This window comes from Myotis yumanensis, unplaced genomic scaffold (genome assembly GCF_028538775.1).
Source record: "Myotis yumanensis isolate MYYU_CA2020_CCGP unplaced genomic scaffold, mMyoYum1.0.hap1 SCAF_1, whole genome shotgun sequence".
Lineage (NCBI taxonomy): Eukaryota > Metazoa > Chordata > Mammalia > Chiroptera > Vespertilionidae > Myotis > Myotis yumanensis.
This window is the reverse complement of record NW_027223752.1, coordinates 200,502,855-200,516,053: the sequence shown is the minus strand read 5'-3', so window position 1 is coordinate 200,516,053 and position 13,199 is coordinate 200,502,855. Positions and strand designations below refer to the sequence as shown.

At 34.6% G+C, this 13,199-nt stretch overlaps 1 protein-coding gene across 3 annotated transcripts in view; it reads right to left on the bottom strand.

Annotated features, from left to right (window-relative positions):
- The window catches only part of TECRL (trans-2,3-enoyl-CoA reductase like), a 93,224-nt gene that overhangs the window by 23,649 nt on the left and 56,376 nt on the right, over positions 1-13,199 (bottom strand). For 2 of the 3 annotated variants that reach the window (XM_070395821.1, XM_070395839.1), the window contains exons 5-6: positions 9,000-9,103; positions 223-338 (exon numbers count right to left, since the gene is read on the bottom strand). In XM_070395821.1, the coding sequence (XP_070251922.1) occupies positions 223-338; positions 9,000-9,103 (220 nt within the window). Of the gene's footprint in view, positions 1-222; positions 339-8,999; positions 9,104-12,554; positions 12,694-13,199 lie in introns of all 3 variants that reach the window. The other variant, XM_070395830.1, reaches the window with a different exon arrangement.

Here is a 13,199-nt window from a genome sequence, read left to right as displayed (position 1 = left end):
TTGCTAAGTGTATTAATAACTTAAATTACCTCTATTTTAAATTATATTGAATTCCTTGCTTATAAATTTGCAAGTTGGTATGTAAACATTATTCATGGTTGCCTAAATATATTTCCCTAAAATTGAATGCATGGTAATTGATTGTACAAACAACACTTATTAACATAAAATCTGTATCCTTGTTCAATGCTTTAATTTATATGTGCCATATGTATTACTTACTGTACCACTAGGTGGCGGGACCTTCTAGAGCTCTCTTTCACATCATATATAAATGGGATCCTCAAATAAAAGAGGAGATATAGTAACAGGGGTCCTGTGTATTCAGCCAAAAATACCTGAAAGTAAGAAGATGATTTAGATTAAAGAACACATTTTTATAGATTTTATTAAGGTTTAGTTATTATACCTGAAAATAAGAAAGTAATTTAGAATAAACAATAAATGTTTATAGATGTTATTAAGGTTTGCTCTGTCCATAGGTATACCTACAGATTTAGCCTACTGCATGAGTTGGTGATGCAAATAACAGGAATTCTCCCTTGAAAGAAACAGCCAAGAAATAAAGAGGACAAATATACATAGTAAATTTAAAATAAAAATAAATATTAAACCTAATGTAATGATTTCTTCATAAATAGTGCAGGGAGTTTTTGTTTAAATAACCAAACTGTTATAAATACATTTCTTCATGTCTCCCAGACACATACATACTCCATTTTCTATGGGAACTGTCCCTGTCACTGAATGGTATAGGCTACTGTGCCTTCCTGTCTTATCTTTTTTTTTCCAGTCTTTTTATGACAATGTAATGTTGAACTCAATTGATTCCACCCTGATTCAAATTTATATAATACAGTTCTCTCTTTTGAAAGTTGTAGACTTTAATTCTGAGTCTGAATGAGTAATTTAAAGGCTTCCTCTCTGATTCTGGAGCTGAGGACAACTGTATATATGGTGGCAAATATCTCATCTATGGAGAGACAATCAGAAGATTTGAAAATATTTATTATTAGAAACCACACCATATTACTGCAAAAAATTATCCAGCTAACTGCTTCTAATAGTTTTTTCAATCCAGTAACTGTCCATTATTCGGTTTGGTTTCTATGCTAAAGCCAGGTTAAAGTTACTCCCTGGAATTTTCAAAGAAGGGAAAGTAATTTACCTGCATGCATTCATGGGGAGGAGAAAGGAGACATACATGGCAATGATAAATTTGACTACCATTCCTACCTTGTCTTTGCCAATTTTTATTAATTTCCAAGAACGAAAACTTGTGCATGTTTTTCTCAAATATGCAACTGTGAACATTAAGTACAACTTGTATTTTTTTATCAGTAGTTGGTGAATATTTGGTATAGTTATATGGTTATAATATATGATATATATGTTATATATATGCACATACATATATGTAATTATATGTGTATATGCATACACATATAAATAGCTATTTATATATGTTGGTGTTTCTAGTTATAATTATTCCTTTTAACAATATTTATCATCTCAGAAGACAAGGAAGACTTGTACATGAGGGTAAAAACAATGTAACATCTAAGGGCCCTAGCAAGATAGCTCGGTTGGTTATAGCATAGTCCTGATAGACCAAGATTGTGGGTTCAATCCATAGTTAGGGTACATGTGAGCATCAAGCAAAGAATGCATTAACAAGTGAAACAACAATTTGATGTTTCTCTCTACCTATATCTATCTATATCTAAAATCAATAAATAAAAAGTGTAAAATGATGCAACATCTAATAAGTTCAGTATAAAAGCAACCTTTTTACTGAAAGACAATATTAATTTATGGCATGCAACATGCCTGATTATTCAGATATGAAGAAAAATATTACCACTTTTGAATGTCTACTAAATAGAGTCTAGTCAATACTCTAAAATAATGAGGAAATTGATTGTTTATTACAAGAAAAAGTTTAAAATATTTATTTCAACACCATCTAATCAAAACAATTTTGAGCAAATGCTCTTGCTAATACATCAGATATGAAAAATGTTGTGAACAACAGTCAACCTGGACCAAACACCACTCTCTATTAGGTTAATCAAAATGCCATCACAAACGTGAAGTTTTTTTAGATCAGAGGAAATTAAACTTCAATCCTCTCTCCATCTTCTCCTAAAAATAAATTGAGAGAGACAGCTAGCTTATAATAATATGTTCTAGAAGGCCTGATATTCTATCAAAAGTATTGTTCACGCTAAAACATGAGGTTAAAACAGTACTCAAGAATAAAGCACTTGGAAATAACCAGAACTAACATTTGGACAATGCATCTTTCAAGAAAAAGTCTATTTGGCGCAAATAAAAGAGAGAAGATATGCTTTAATAAACATGAAATGTAATCAGAAAATGGTTTCAGAATAAATAAAAAGAAGGGCTATATAGACAAATATTAATGATAGCCTTCTGAAAAAGAAATTGTTCTTACTCTAAAAAAGGAGAAAAAACAAAACCAAAATAATGAGCAAATATGTCAGGTATAAGCCCACACAAGCCAGACAAATTTACAAGGCCTAGAAACTCTAGTATAATTCAAAAATTTAATAGAGTTTCTATAATCAGAAAAAGCAGATGCACTTGCTTTTTTTCTCTGAAGATCTTCACTTGTAAATTCCAATTTATTTCCAATATCGAATTACATCCACGTTTCTCCATTATGAAAGTTATGTGTCTTAGACTAATGTCTTGCTTTAAACATTAAATTCACTACTTCTACTGGGAAAAGTAGATAATTATGATTTCTTGGAACTTCTATGGAACATTCAAGTCGCTATGTGTCTAAGTTGAAAAAGGAAGTAGGCAATAACAGAATCCCTATGTTTAAGCTGTGCTTGATGCATTTCATTCTCTCTTAAAAAAACTTTTTAATTATTAGCTGCTGGATTTACTTATTTTCTAAAATTGAAATTTATAGTGGAGAACAAAATGAATTGCAGGTGTTGAAAATAAAGTAATGCCAACTTTAATCTTCTGAAGATAGACCTACAAACTAAAATTATGAGAGCATTTCCCAATAGTAATATCACATTGCATTCAATGAGTACTATTGAAGCTACTGTGATATTAGAAGGTTTAATTGAACCACTATATGAATAACATATAATGCAGACTTTTATTCAAGGCTATTCAAACAAAGCATTCCAATGAGATCAGTGAGGAAAATATTTTTTAGGCTTCAAAGAGTTACTAACTCATCGAAAAATGAGAAAGTTAAAAGACTCTTTAAACAGAGCTTTAGTGTAGTGATTGACCTGGGACTTGAAGCCTAATCACAGACTGATAAGAGCACCAAATCTATTGAAGGTATCTGAGAATGCAAGGATTTAAAACTGTTGCTTGTTATCTTTTAAAGGTAGAGGTGGCCTTATATAATCTACATAATTTTGGGTAGGGGCATACATAGGAGTGAAGATAAATCTGAAATAGATCTATCTTTGCAGGGACGGAAGCTCAGCTGGAATCACGGATTGGGTTAAAATGACCTGGACCCAATAGTGCCATTGGTCCATCTGTAGGATGATAAGTTACCTGTGACAGAAGATAACATTACTCTCAGCCTCCTGCTGTCTTTAATTATTTTTGCAAATTTTTCTTCACTAAGGCTGAAATATGCAGTTATACAAGAAAGGTAGGTATTGTGACCAAAACCAAGAGAAAGAGCAGAAATTCAAAATAGATGAACTGAAGATTCACTTAACAGAATTATCAGAGATATACTAAGAAAAAGAAACTTGTCTTTTTTATATTTAAAGAAACAAAAGACAGTCCTAGACGATTAAGCTCAGTGGATAGAGCATTGGCCTGCTGACTGAAGGGTCCTAGATTCGATTCTGATCAAGAATATATGCCCAGGTTGCTGGCTCGATCCCCAGTAGGGGGTCTACAAGAGACAGCCTGTCAATGATTCTCTGTCATCATTGCTATTTCTATCTCTCTCTCCCTCTCCCCTCCTCTCTGAAATCAATAAAAATATATTTTTTAAAAAAGAAATAAAAGACAAAGTTGAGAATTTTAGAAGATATTTGAAAACTATGAAACAAGGTATATTGAAATGTAATATGAAGGAGGAGATTACAAAGAGAATAATAAAGAATCAAAAGATGAAGAGAATATCCTAACTATTTTTTTAGGTTAAATATATATGCAAAACCATAGACTCAGGACTACACTCTAAAACCAAAGTAGGATAAATAGAAACATAAACATAACTGTGAGCACCATAGTCTAACTACTGATAATCAATCAAAAGAAAATTATAAAGTCAGACACATTAATTTCAGAGACATATAGTAGACTTTTTAACAGAAACAATGGACATCAAAAAATCAAAATAATGAAGTTTTTTGAATAAAGGCAAAAATTACTGCAGATATAGAATTATTTTCTACAAAAATATTCTTCAAGAATAAAAGTTAAATTAACACATTTTAACATGAACAAGAATTGAGAGAATTCATTAGTGGCAGAACTACAATAAACACTAAAGATGTTATTCAGAAAGAATAATTTTTCTACATGTAAGCTCACCATTAAGAAGAACTAAAATGTCATAAAAAGATAAATCTAAATAAAATTTGGCCACATAATGTTGCTTTAAATAAAATAAAAAATAGAAAAATTAGAATATATCACAACAATAGGACATAAGCCAGGAGGAGCTCAACTATGTTAAAAGTTGTTCAACTATCTATGAAGTCTCTTCCCATTAGTAAACTTATATCAAGCAAATTATATTAGTATTCACTTAACAGAATTATATTAGTATTTAATATTTTAAGATTCATATTGTAATGATGTGGGTAACCACTAGAGTTACTAAAAAAGAAGCCATAACTACCAAAATAATAGGGAGTCTAAAAGAAAAAGAAGTACCAGAATAAATCCAAAATTGGGCAAGGAAAAAACAAAACAGAAAATATATTATGAAATACATGAGGCAAATTAAAAGAAAATGTTAACTTTGGCAATAAAAAATAGATAATCCTTTATGATAAAAAGAAACTATGATTAAAATGTAAAATATAAAGCTATTAAATGACTGGAAGAAAATATAGGAGCAAAACTGCCAGATTCAGCACTAGGCAACATTTTTATATATGACAAGGAAGGCAAGATCCTTAAGAAAAAACATTAATAATTTAGAATGCATTAAAGTTGAAAACATTTTGCACAACAACAGTAACAACAAAATTTTGTTAACATGATGAAAAGACAAGTTAAAAAGTGAGAGAAAATATTCATAAACCACATGTCAGATAGAGAATTTGTATCTAGAATAGAAAAAGTACTCTTGAAACTCAACACTGTGTCCCGATAATAAAAATTTATGTTTGCAGAAATACCTATACACACTGAAATATAATACCTATATTTGTCATAGCAAAATACTGAAAACCACCCAAATGTCTGTCAATGTCTGAATGGTTAAACAAACTCTGCTCCATCCATACAACTGAATATCCTATCTATTAATAGACAAACATAGTTATTAACCATTCCTCCACTACGTTTCCCATTGGCTAATCAGGGTGATATGCAAATTAACTGCCAACCAAGATGGCGGCCGGCAGCCACACAGCTGAAGCAAACATGAGGCTTGGTTGCCCAGGCGATGGAGGAAGCCAAGGTTCCCCACCTGCTGTGCCTGGCTCTGAGCTTGAAAGCCACAGCTCCGAACTGCAACTACGTTTCAATTATAGAAGCAAAACAAACCCCAGAAACCTGCTTTCAGACAGCCTGGCATTGGAGCTGGAGCTGCAACAAAGTTTCAATTACAGAAGGTAAATAAATCCCAGAATAAAAAAAAAAAGAAAAAAAAGGAGAGACTGGGAGCTTCAGTTGCAGGCTTGGCCAATCTGAAAACAGCCCTCAGCCCCTCATCCAGGCTGGACAGGCACTCCAGTGGGACCCCCAACCCTGAAGTGGGTGCTTGGAGTCTGAAAACAGCCCTCAGCCCCTCATCCAGGCTGGCCTGGCACCCCAGTGGGGGCCCCCACCCTGAAGGGGGTGCGGGCAGCCTGAAAACAGCCCTCAGCCTCTCATCCAGGCTGGACAGGTACCCCAGTGGGAACCCCCACCCTAAAGGGGGTGCGAGCTACCTGAAAACATCCCTCAGCCTCTCACCCAGGCTGGCCAGGCACCCAAGAGGGACCCCCACCCTGACCCGGGACACCCTTCAGGTCAAACCATCTGGCCCCCACCTGTGCACCAGGCTTCTATCCTATATAGTAAAAGCATAATATGCAAACTGACCCTAACAGCAGAAAGACTGGGAATGACTGGTCACTATGACACACACTGACCACCAGGGGCCAGACGCTCAATGCAGGAGTTGCCCTCTGGTGGTCAGGGCGCTCTCACATGGGAGGAGCTCTGCTCAGCCACAAGCCAGGCTGATGGCTGCCAGTACAGCAGTGGTGGTGGGAGCCTCTCCTGCCTCTTCAGCAGCTCTAAGGATGTCTGACTGCAGCTTAGGCCTGCTCCCCGCTGGCAAGTGGACATCCCCTGGGCTGCCAGGCTGCCAGAGGGATGTCTGATTGCCATCTAGGCCCAATCCCCCAGGGAGCAGGCTAAGCCAGCAGGTGGTCATCCCCTGAGGGGTCCCAGACTGAGAGAGGGCACAGACCGGACTGAGGGGTGCCCCCTCTTCCCCCCCAGTGCACAAATTTTTGTGCACCGGGCCTCTAGTTATTAAATAAAAAAGAGCTGAGTATTGACACTTAAAACAACCAGATGGATCCCAAAGGTATATACTTCTAGAAAAATAAACATCAACCTCAAAAAACTGATTCTGTTTATATAGCTCTCACCACATGACAAAAATATAGAGATGCAGATTGGTGGTTGCTCCGGGGTAGGTAAGAGAGTGTGTGAACATACATTGGGTGACATGTAGAAGTCCCTTGTGGGCATGGACAAATTCTGTATCTGGTACTGCTGGTATATACATGAATCTATGCAACAAATTGAGCATAGATTCATAGAGCAATATGAATGAATGTATAATGATGAAAACTGTAAGATCTTTAGTCTACTCTAGTTATTAGCTTTTCTATAGAGGAGTTTATAATATTAACCTGTTCTCCTAAGTCTTTCAATAAGTGTAATTTTCTCAATAATCCTGTGACAACACACTCTCACTTGATACAAAATATTAAGTGTTATTATTGACCTTGCTAAATTAAAGAGATTGTTTCTAAAAAACAAAAACAAAACAAAAAACTTCACTATGATAATGCTTCTATTCTAAGAGTTCATGTTAATATTTTATAAATAAGCAAGAATGTTATGTGTGATAAAGTATTTCTTTTATTTATAATTTAGTTGATATAAAGTGGAAGTAATGTGCATATTTTTAGCAGTTAATAGGAGTGACTCATTTGGAGGAAAAGGTTATGTGAACGATAGGATTGATTTAAAAATATCTAGTCTATTTCCAGAGTTCTCTCTTTCACCTAAATGACTCTCCTCTCAGATAGGCTATAATTTTCTAGTAGCATTTTCATAGAATTCCACCTTAGCACTTTTTCTCCTCAGTGCTTATCCAAAGGTGCAGCTGGGGTTTCTAATGAACTCACAGTTAATGCCACTTACTCTGTCGACAACTTCTGTAGACAGAATTCCCTTTTCATCATAAATGTAGACAAAGACTCTGAATATTTTAACCTTTGCAGATCAAAATCTGCTTTTCAAAATCTCTTTTAGCAAACATCTGTGGATATCACATTTAAGTATTAAACCCTTTGCTTACCCAATGCCTTTGTCAATAGATTGTTTTATAAACATTAAAGTACACTTCATAAAGATTCAATATTCTAAACTCAGTTTTTAGTGCATCAAACTAATATGCAAAAGCTCAAAAAACTTTGGAAACTAAATTAACAAAAAAGTGAATGTATATGTAACATATATAATATGCAGGAAGATTATATATGTTAAAGGAGGAATTGTTAGAAAAATAGAGAATGAGACAGTATTTTAATGAATGAACACAAACTTGAATTTCCCTTTTTGAGAATTAAATAATAATGCAAAAAATACCTTGTTTGTAATAATTTAAAAATTGATTACCGTTAGATAAAAGAAAAACTCAAAGCAGTATAGATGATAACCTTGATTGCTAATGCTGGCAAAAAGGAAAGCCATTTTGAATAGAAATTATTAAAAGTGTAATCACATCACAGATATCTAACAGAGTACAATCAGAAAAAATATTTAAAGTCTAAACAATGTAATTAAGTTTTATTTAACTGAAAAATATAATGATTGCATTATTCTTTGTATATCAGTGTCAAAAGTATTTATTAGATTAAACATTTCATTGCCTCTGTTTCTAAATATCACAAGTACTTCTTGTTACTGAATGTATTCCATTACTCATGAATAGCACAAAACTTGTGAACTGCTGTCAAGTATTTTCTCTGTTTCTGAGTCCTCCAAGTCTTTTAGTGTAGTCTGCATTCTTTTAATGACTTGGATATAATCACTACCACTTTGAAAGCTTCTCCTCCAAGTAGAGCCCAAACAACATCCAAAGAAGTCTTACTACTTTACTCTTAGTTTCCAAAATGCCCGTCCCCTGTTAGACCATTTCTATTGAATATTTTATCTCCCTTCTTTCCAATGTCAAAAAAGATCTTCTTTATCACCAGGCTCCTAGAAAGAAAGCTGAATAAATATCATTTAAGCTGACAAGGCATAGAGGGAGCAGAAATGAGGCCATCAGTCACTGGATAGACTAACATATAAAAAGAAATTTATCTTCCTTCTTTCAATTGTTCCTTCTTCCATTGTTCCAATTCTTGTATGGAATGTTAGCCACTGCTCATAGTAAATATGGACAATTTAACACACCATTCAGTACAATATTTTGTTTCACTATAAATTATTTGACAGAAATATTTCACATCAGCAAATATTTCACATCATAACGTGGGGGCATTTACATTGCATTTTAAACTAATACTTACCGTAGTCCATCTGACCTGCCGACCTAGGTCTGTAAAATAGAGTGTGACAATGGAGGATGCCGCAACACTTTGAATGGTTATGTAGTCCTTCAGAAAAGGCCCACCTTAAATAATAAGAAATATTATTTTAATACAATTTCAAAGCAAAGTGATAAATAAATTTTATGAGCAACCAACAAAATCTAAGATGAATTTAACACAGAAATCATGATGTATAGTACGTTTTTGGAGTGAAATAAAATGTGAATATACCCATTTTATAAAATATATCTAGCAAATTTGCAAATGCACAGTAATTTTCCAATGCTATCTAAACATAGTAGACTGCCAGTAGCTAATATCCTATTGTGTTCTAAGAAAATGTAACATTAGACAATGTCATGATAAAATATGATATAAGGTACTTTTAAAGTATAATTTTGGGTGTCAGTACATAAATATCTCAATTGTTCTCTAAATGATTTTATTCTAAGATAAATTATTTGGGATAAAATGATTTCAATGGTTATTGCAAAGCACCAGGGGAGTGCTTTTTACCTTTTAAAAAGACCACAGTGGATACTGTGTGAAAAAGAGAGGAAAAGAGCAAGGAGATTATTTAGGAGGAACTTAGAATTTGTCAAGAGGTGAATAATGTTTGTTTGGACTAAAGTGGCAGTTGTGTAAATGTTAAAAATTCATCAGTCACAGATATATTTTAAACATAGAGTAGATTTAACTTGAGAAGAAAGGATTCAGTGAGATACTGGCCTTAGATATTTGGCCTGAGCAATTAGGTGCATTGCAACCTCATTAACTGACATGAAAAAGATTGAGAAAGGAGCAGGATTGGTGGGTGAAAATTAAGATTTTAGTTAGGGTGTGGTAAGTGTGTGAGAACAGTCAGACATTTACTAGTAAGTGGGAGCTCTTCAGTAGGCAGTTGGGCAGATGTTTCTATAGGTACTTGAAAATCATTAAAATTTAAAATCATGAGGCTTGATGACGTTATTTATGTATTCAGTTTTAAAAGAAGACAATGGAAACAAAGACAGAACTTTCTAGCACTCCAGAATTTCAAAGTAGTTAGAGAAATATACAGCAAAGGTTATTGAGCAGAGAATCCAGCCACATTGTGTCTTCAAGCTAATAAATTAGTGTTATTTTAAGCTGCTAAATTTGTGATAATTTGTTGCACATCAATGGGAAGCATGTATCAAGGTAAAGACTTTGACATCCAAATGGTCAGCAATGTTGGTGTGACAATCACGTATAACAACATGATATGTTAATAATGAAAAAAGAAAGAATTCTGATGACATTTCATTCCTTGAAAGTGTACTGAAAACATCTTTCCAACATAGCCCTATAGACATCCTTGGGGAGGTGATCAGTTTCTACTCTTTTATCTATTTTTTGCTAACTTCAAGGAACAGAGTGCTGTCATTATGTTTTAAAATGTGGTTCCATCAATATGATATGTGAATAAAACAATCTGCTAGAATCCAGACATATCATTAACTAGAGGCCTGGTGCATGAATTCATGCATGGGTGGGTTCCCTTGGCCTGGCCGGTGATCGGGGCTGATAGAGACCATCTCACAGTCCTGATCAGGGCCGATCAGGCAGGCCAGGTGGGGGGAGGGACCACAGGAGATTGGTCAGCCACAGGAGATTGGCTGTGGGAGTGCACTGATCACCAGGGGGCAGCTCCTGTGTTGAGCATCTGCCCCCTGGTGGTCAGTGCATGTCATAGCTATAGGCTGGTCGTCTGGTCATCAGGTCATAATGGTCATGTAGGCTTTTATAGATAGATGATAGATAGATAGATAGATAGATAGAGAGATAGATGATAGATAGATAGATAGATAGATAGATAGATAGATAGATAGATAGATGATATATAGATAGGTAGATGATGATAGATAGATAGATAGATAGATAGATAGATAGATAGATAGATAGATAGATTATACCACTCTTAGACTCAGTTATCAGGGACCCCTGTCTTTAGTGTTCCATGCCTATGTCCTTTTCCAAAGGGAGAGGAATATGTGGGGTCAAGAGAACATGTCTAATGTGAACCCATTCCATTATTTCCTATGTCACTTTAGCCAATTAAGGCCCTTGCGTTTTCTGCATAAGTTAACTCAAGCAATACATCTTCCATGGGCATTTCCTCTCATTAAGGGTCCAGATACTAAGGTGTATACCTCTGAGCCTAAGGGTTTGTCAAAGCTGTTGTATAAAGGGTGTGGATGGTTGGAGCAGTGATAGGAAGACATGGGCCAACTTTACCCATGCTTCACCTTTCTATTGTCAAAAGCCAATGATTCCTAGAATCAGAAATTCAACCCTCTACTTCCAGGACATTATGAAGTCCTGATAATTAATGAAGTGAGAAGGGAGCACACATTTGAGTTCAGTTTGTATGACAGATTTATTGCAACCATGGCTGCGATTCTTCACAATTTCCATATCCATCAACTTACAATATGACTTTTAATTCCTCCTAATAAGAATTGGTGTCTATTTCCTCACCCTGTGAATATGGGCTAGACTAGTGACTTGCTCTAGCACACAGAATGCAAGGCAAGGAATCAGATGCCAGTTCCAAACTTGGGCCTCAGGAATTCTTGAGTGCTTGTGTTTATTTGTTTATACCCCTGATGATAGATAGATAGATAGATAGATAGATAGATAGATAGATCTATCTCCCTGACTCCACCATGACAACAACTTCATAACACTCTCCTGAAGCATGAGAGACCACATAGAACTAGAGCAGTGGTTGCAATTGTGAATATCCTAGAACAATCAGTCCCCAACAACTCATCAACTGATTACAGCTGCATGACTACTAGTAAGCCTAGCCAAGTAAGGCCAACTCCATCTACCCAAACTCAGCAGAGCCCTTGAACTCAATAAATGTTTGCTGTTTACCCCATAAAAATCAATGCTTGCAATTTATTTATGTTTTAGTGAAGAGTTTTGTGTGGGGAAACTGTAAAAGACTAAATTCACATGATATCATTGTTTGTAGTATAATCATTCTGGCAAATATATTCTGTTATATATGTAAATATATATGTAAATATTCAGGTCTTGAATAATTTTGCTGTTAAGTCTTTTTTTCTGAATATTATAACTGTATTTATAGTTATAACTATGATTGTTAAAGCATCTACCATGTGCAAATCATAACAACAGTGTTTTATAAATAAAATCTTACAAAAAATAAGTTAAGTACTTTATCAGCTCCACTTTACAAAAAAGACTCTGTAGATAGGTAAGCAGAGAGTCAGGTTTAAAATTCTGAGTTACCCCAAATAAACTCTTCTTTGAACCATAGTATGCTTATCTTACTAAGTTAATTGACTCTTTTTTTTTTTCTTTTTTAATACATCATCACATTCATATCCAAGGACACTTGGCTGTATTTCATTCAGATCACATACTGGTACACTCAACTAGGTAAATAAATATGTGGGGAAAGTAAAAAGTTCACATTTACCAGGAATTTTGAACTAACACATATTTCCCAGTCCCTTATAGTGTCCTTCAAATTGCAATTACATTTGACATTGATGTCTGTGACATTCTCAGAGTCTTCTTTATATGAGTCAATTTCAGAAAATACTACTCCTATTTCATTTTCTGTTATTTCACAATCCATGTGTTGAAAGGCATTTATGTGCCTGGCACATACTAGGCCCTGCAAAGACAAAAATAAACAAGACAATGATTTCCCTTTTAAACTCTAGCCAGAAGAGAATTTGTCTTGAACATTTGAACTTGGAAGAATTTGAGACCATCAAGAACATGTGATTCTAACATGGATTTCTTTGTTTTCAAGATAGAGGTCTCAGGCAAAGGAGGAACGTCTACCATAGCAATGAGAGCAACTGCAACATCTGAGAGAGATGCAAGGAAGTCATTATGTGTCCATATGTGAATATGTTATCTGAAAAATGATAGTCCAAATACTTAAAAAGCACCAGAAAAAAATGCAGTTCACCATTGCATTGAAAAATTTAGAGATTGGAATTTCTTAATAGATGCCCCTTGTTATTATGGACTTTGATTAAGTATTCCTCTAAAATTTACAATCTATCCACAACTTTTATTTAACAAATCACATTTCAGGGGCTTGTTAATCCAATGTCAATAACAGTGATTCTTAGCAGGACTCATTTTTTAGCTATTATATTTTTGTAAATT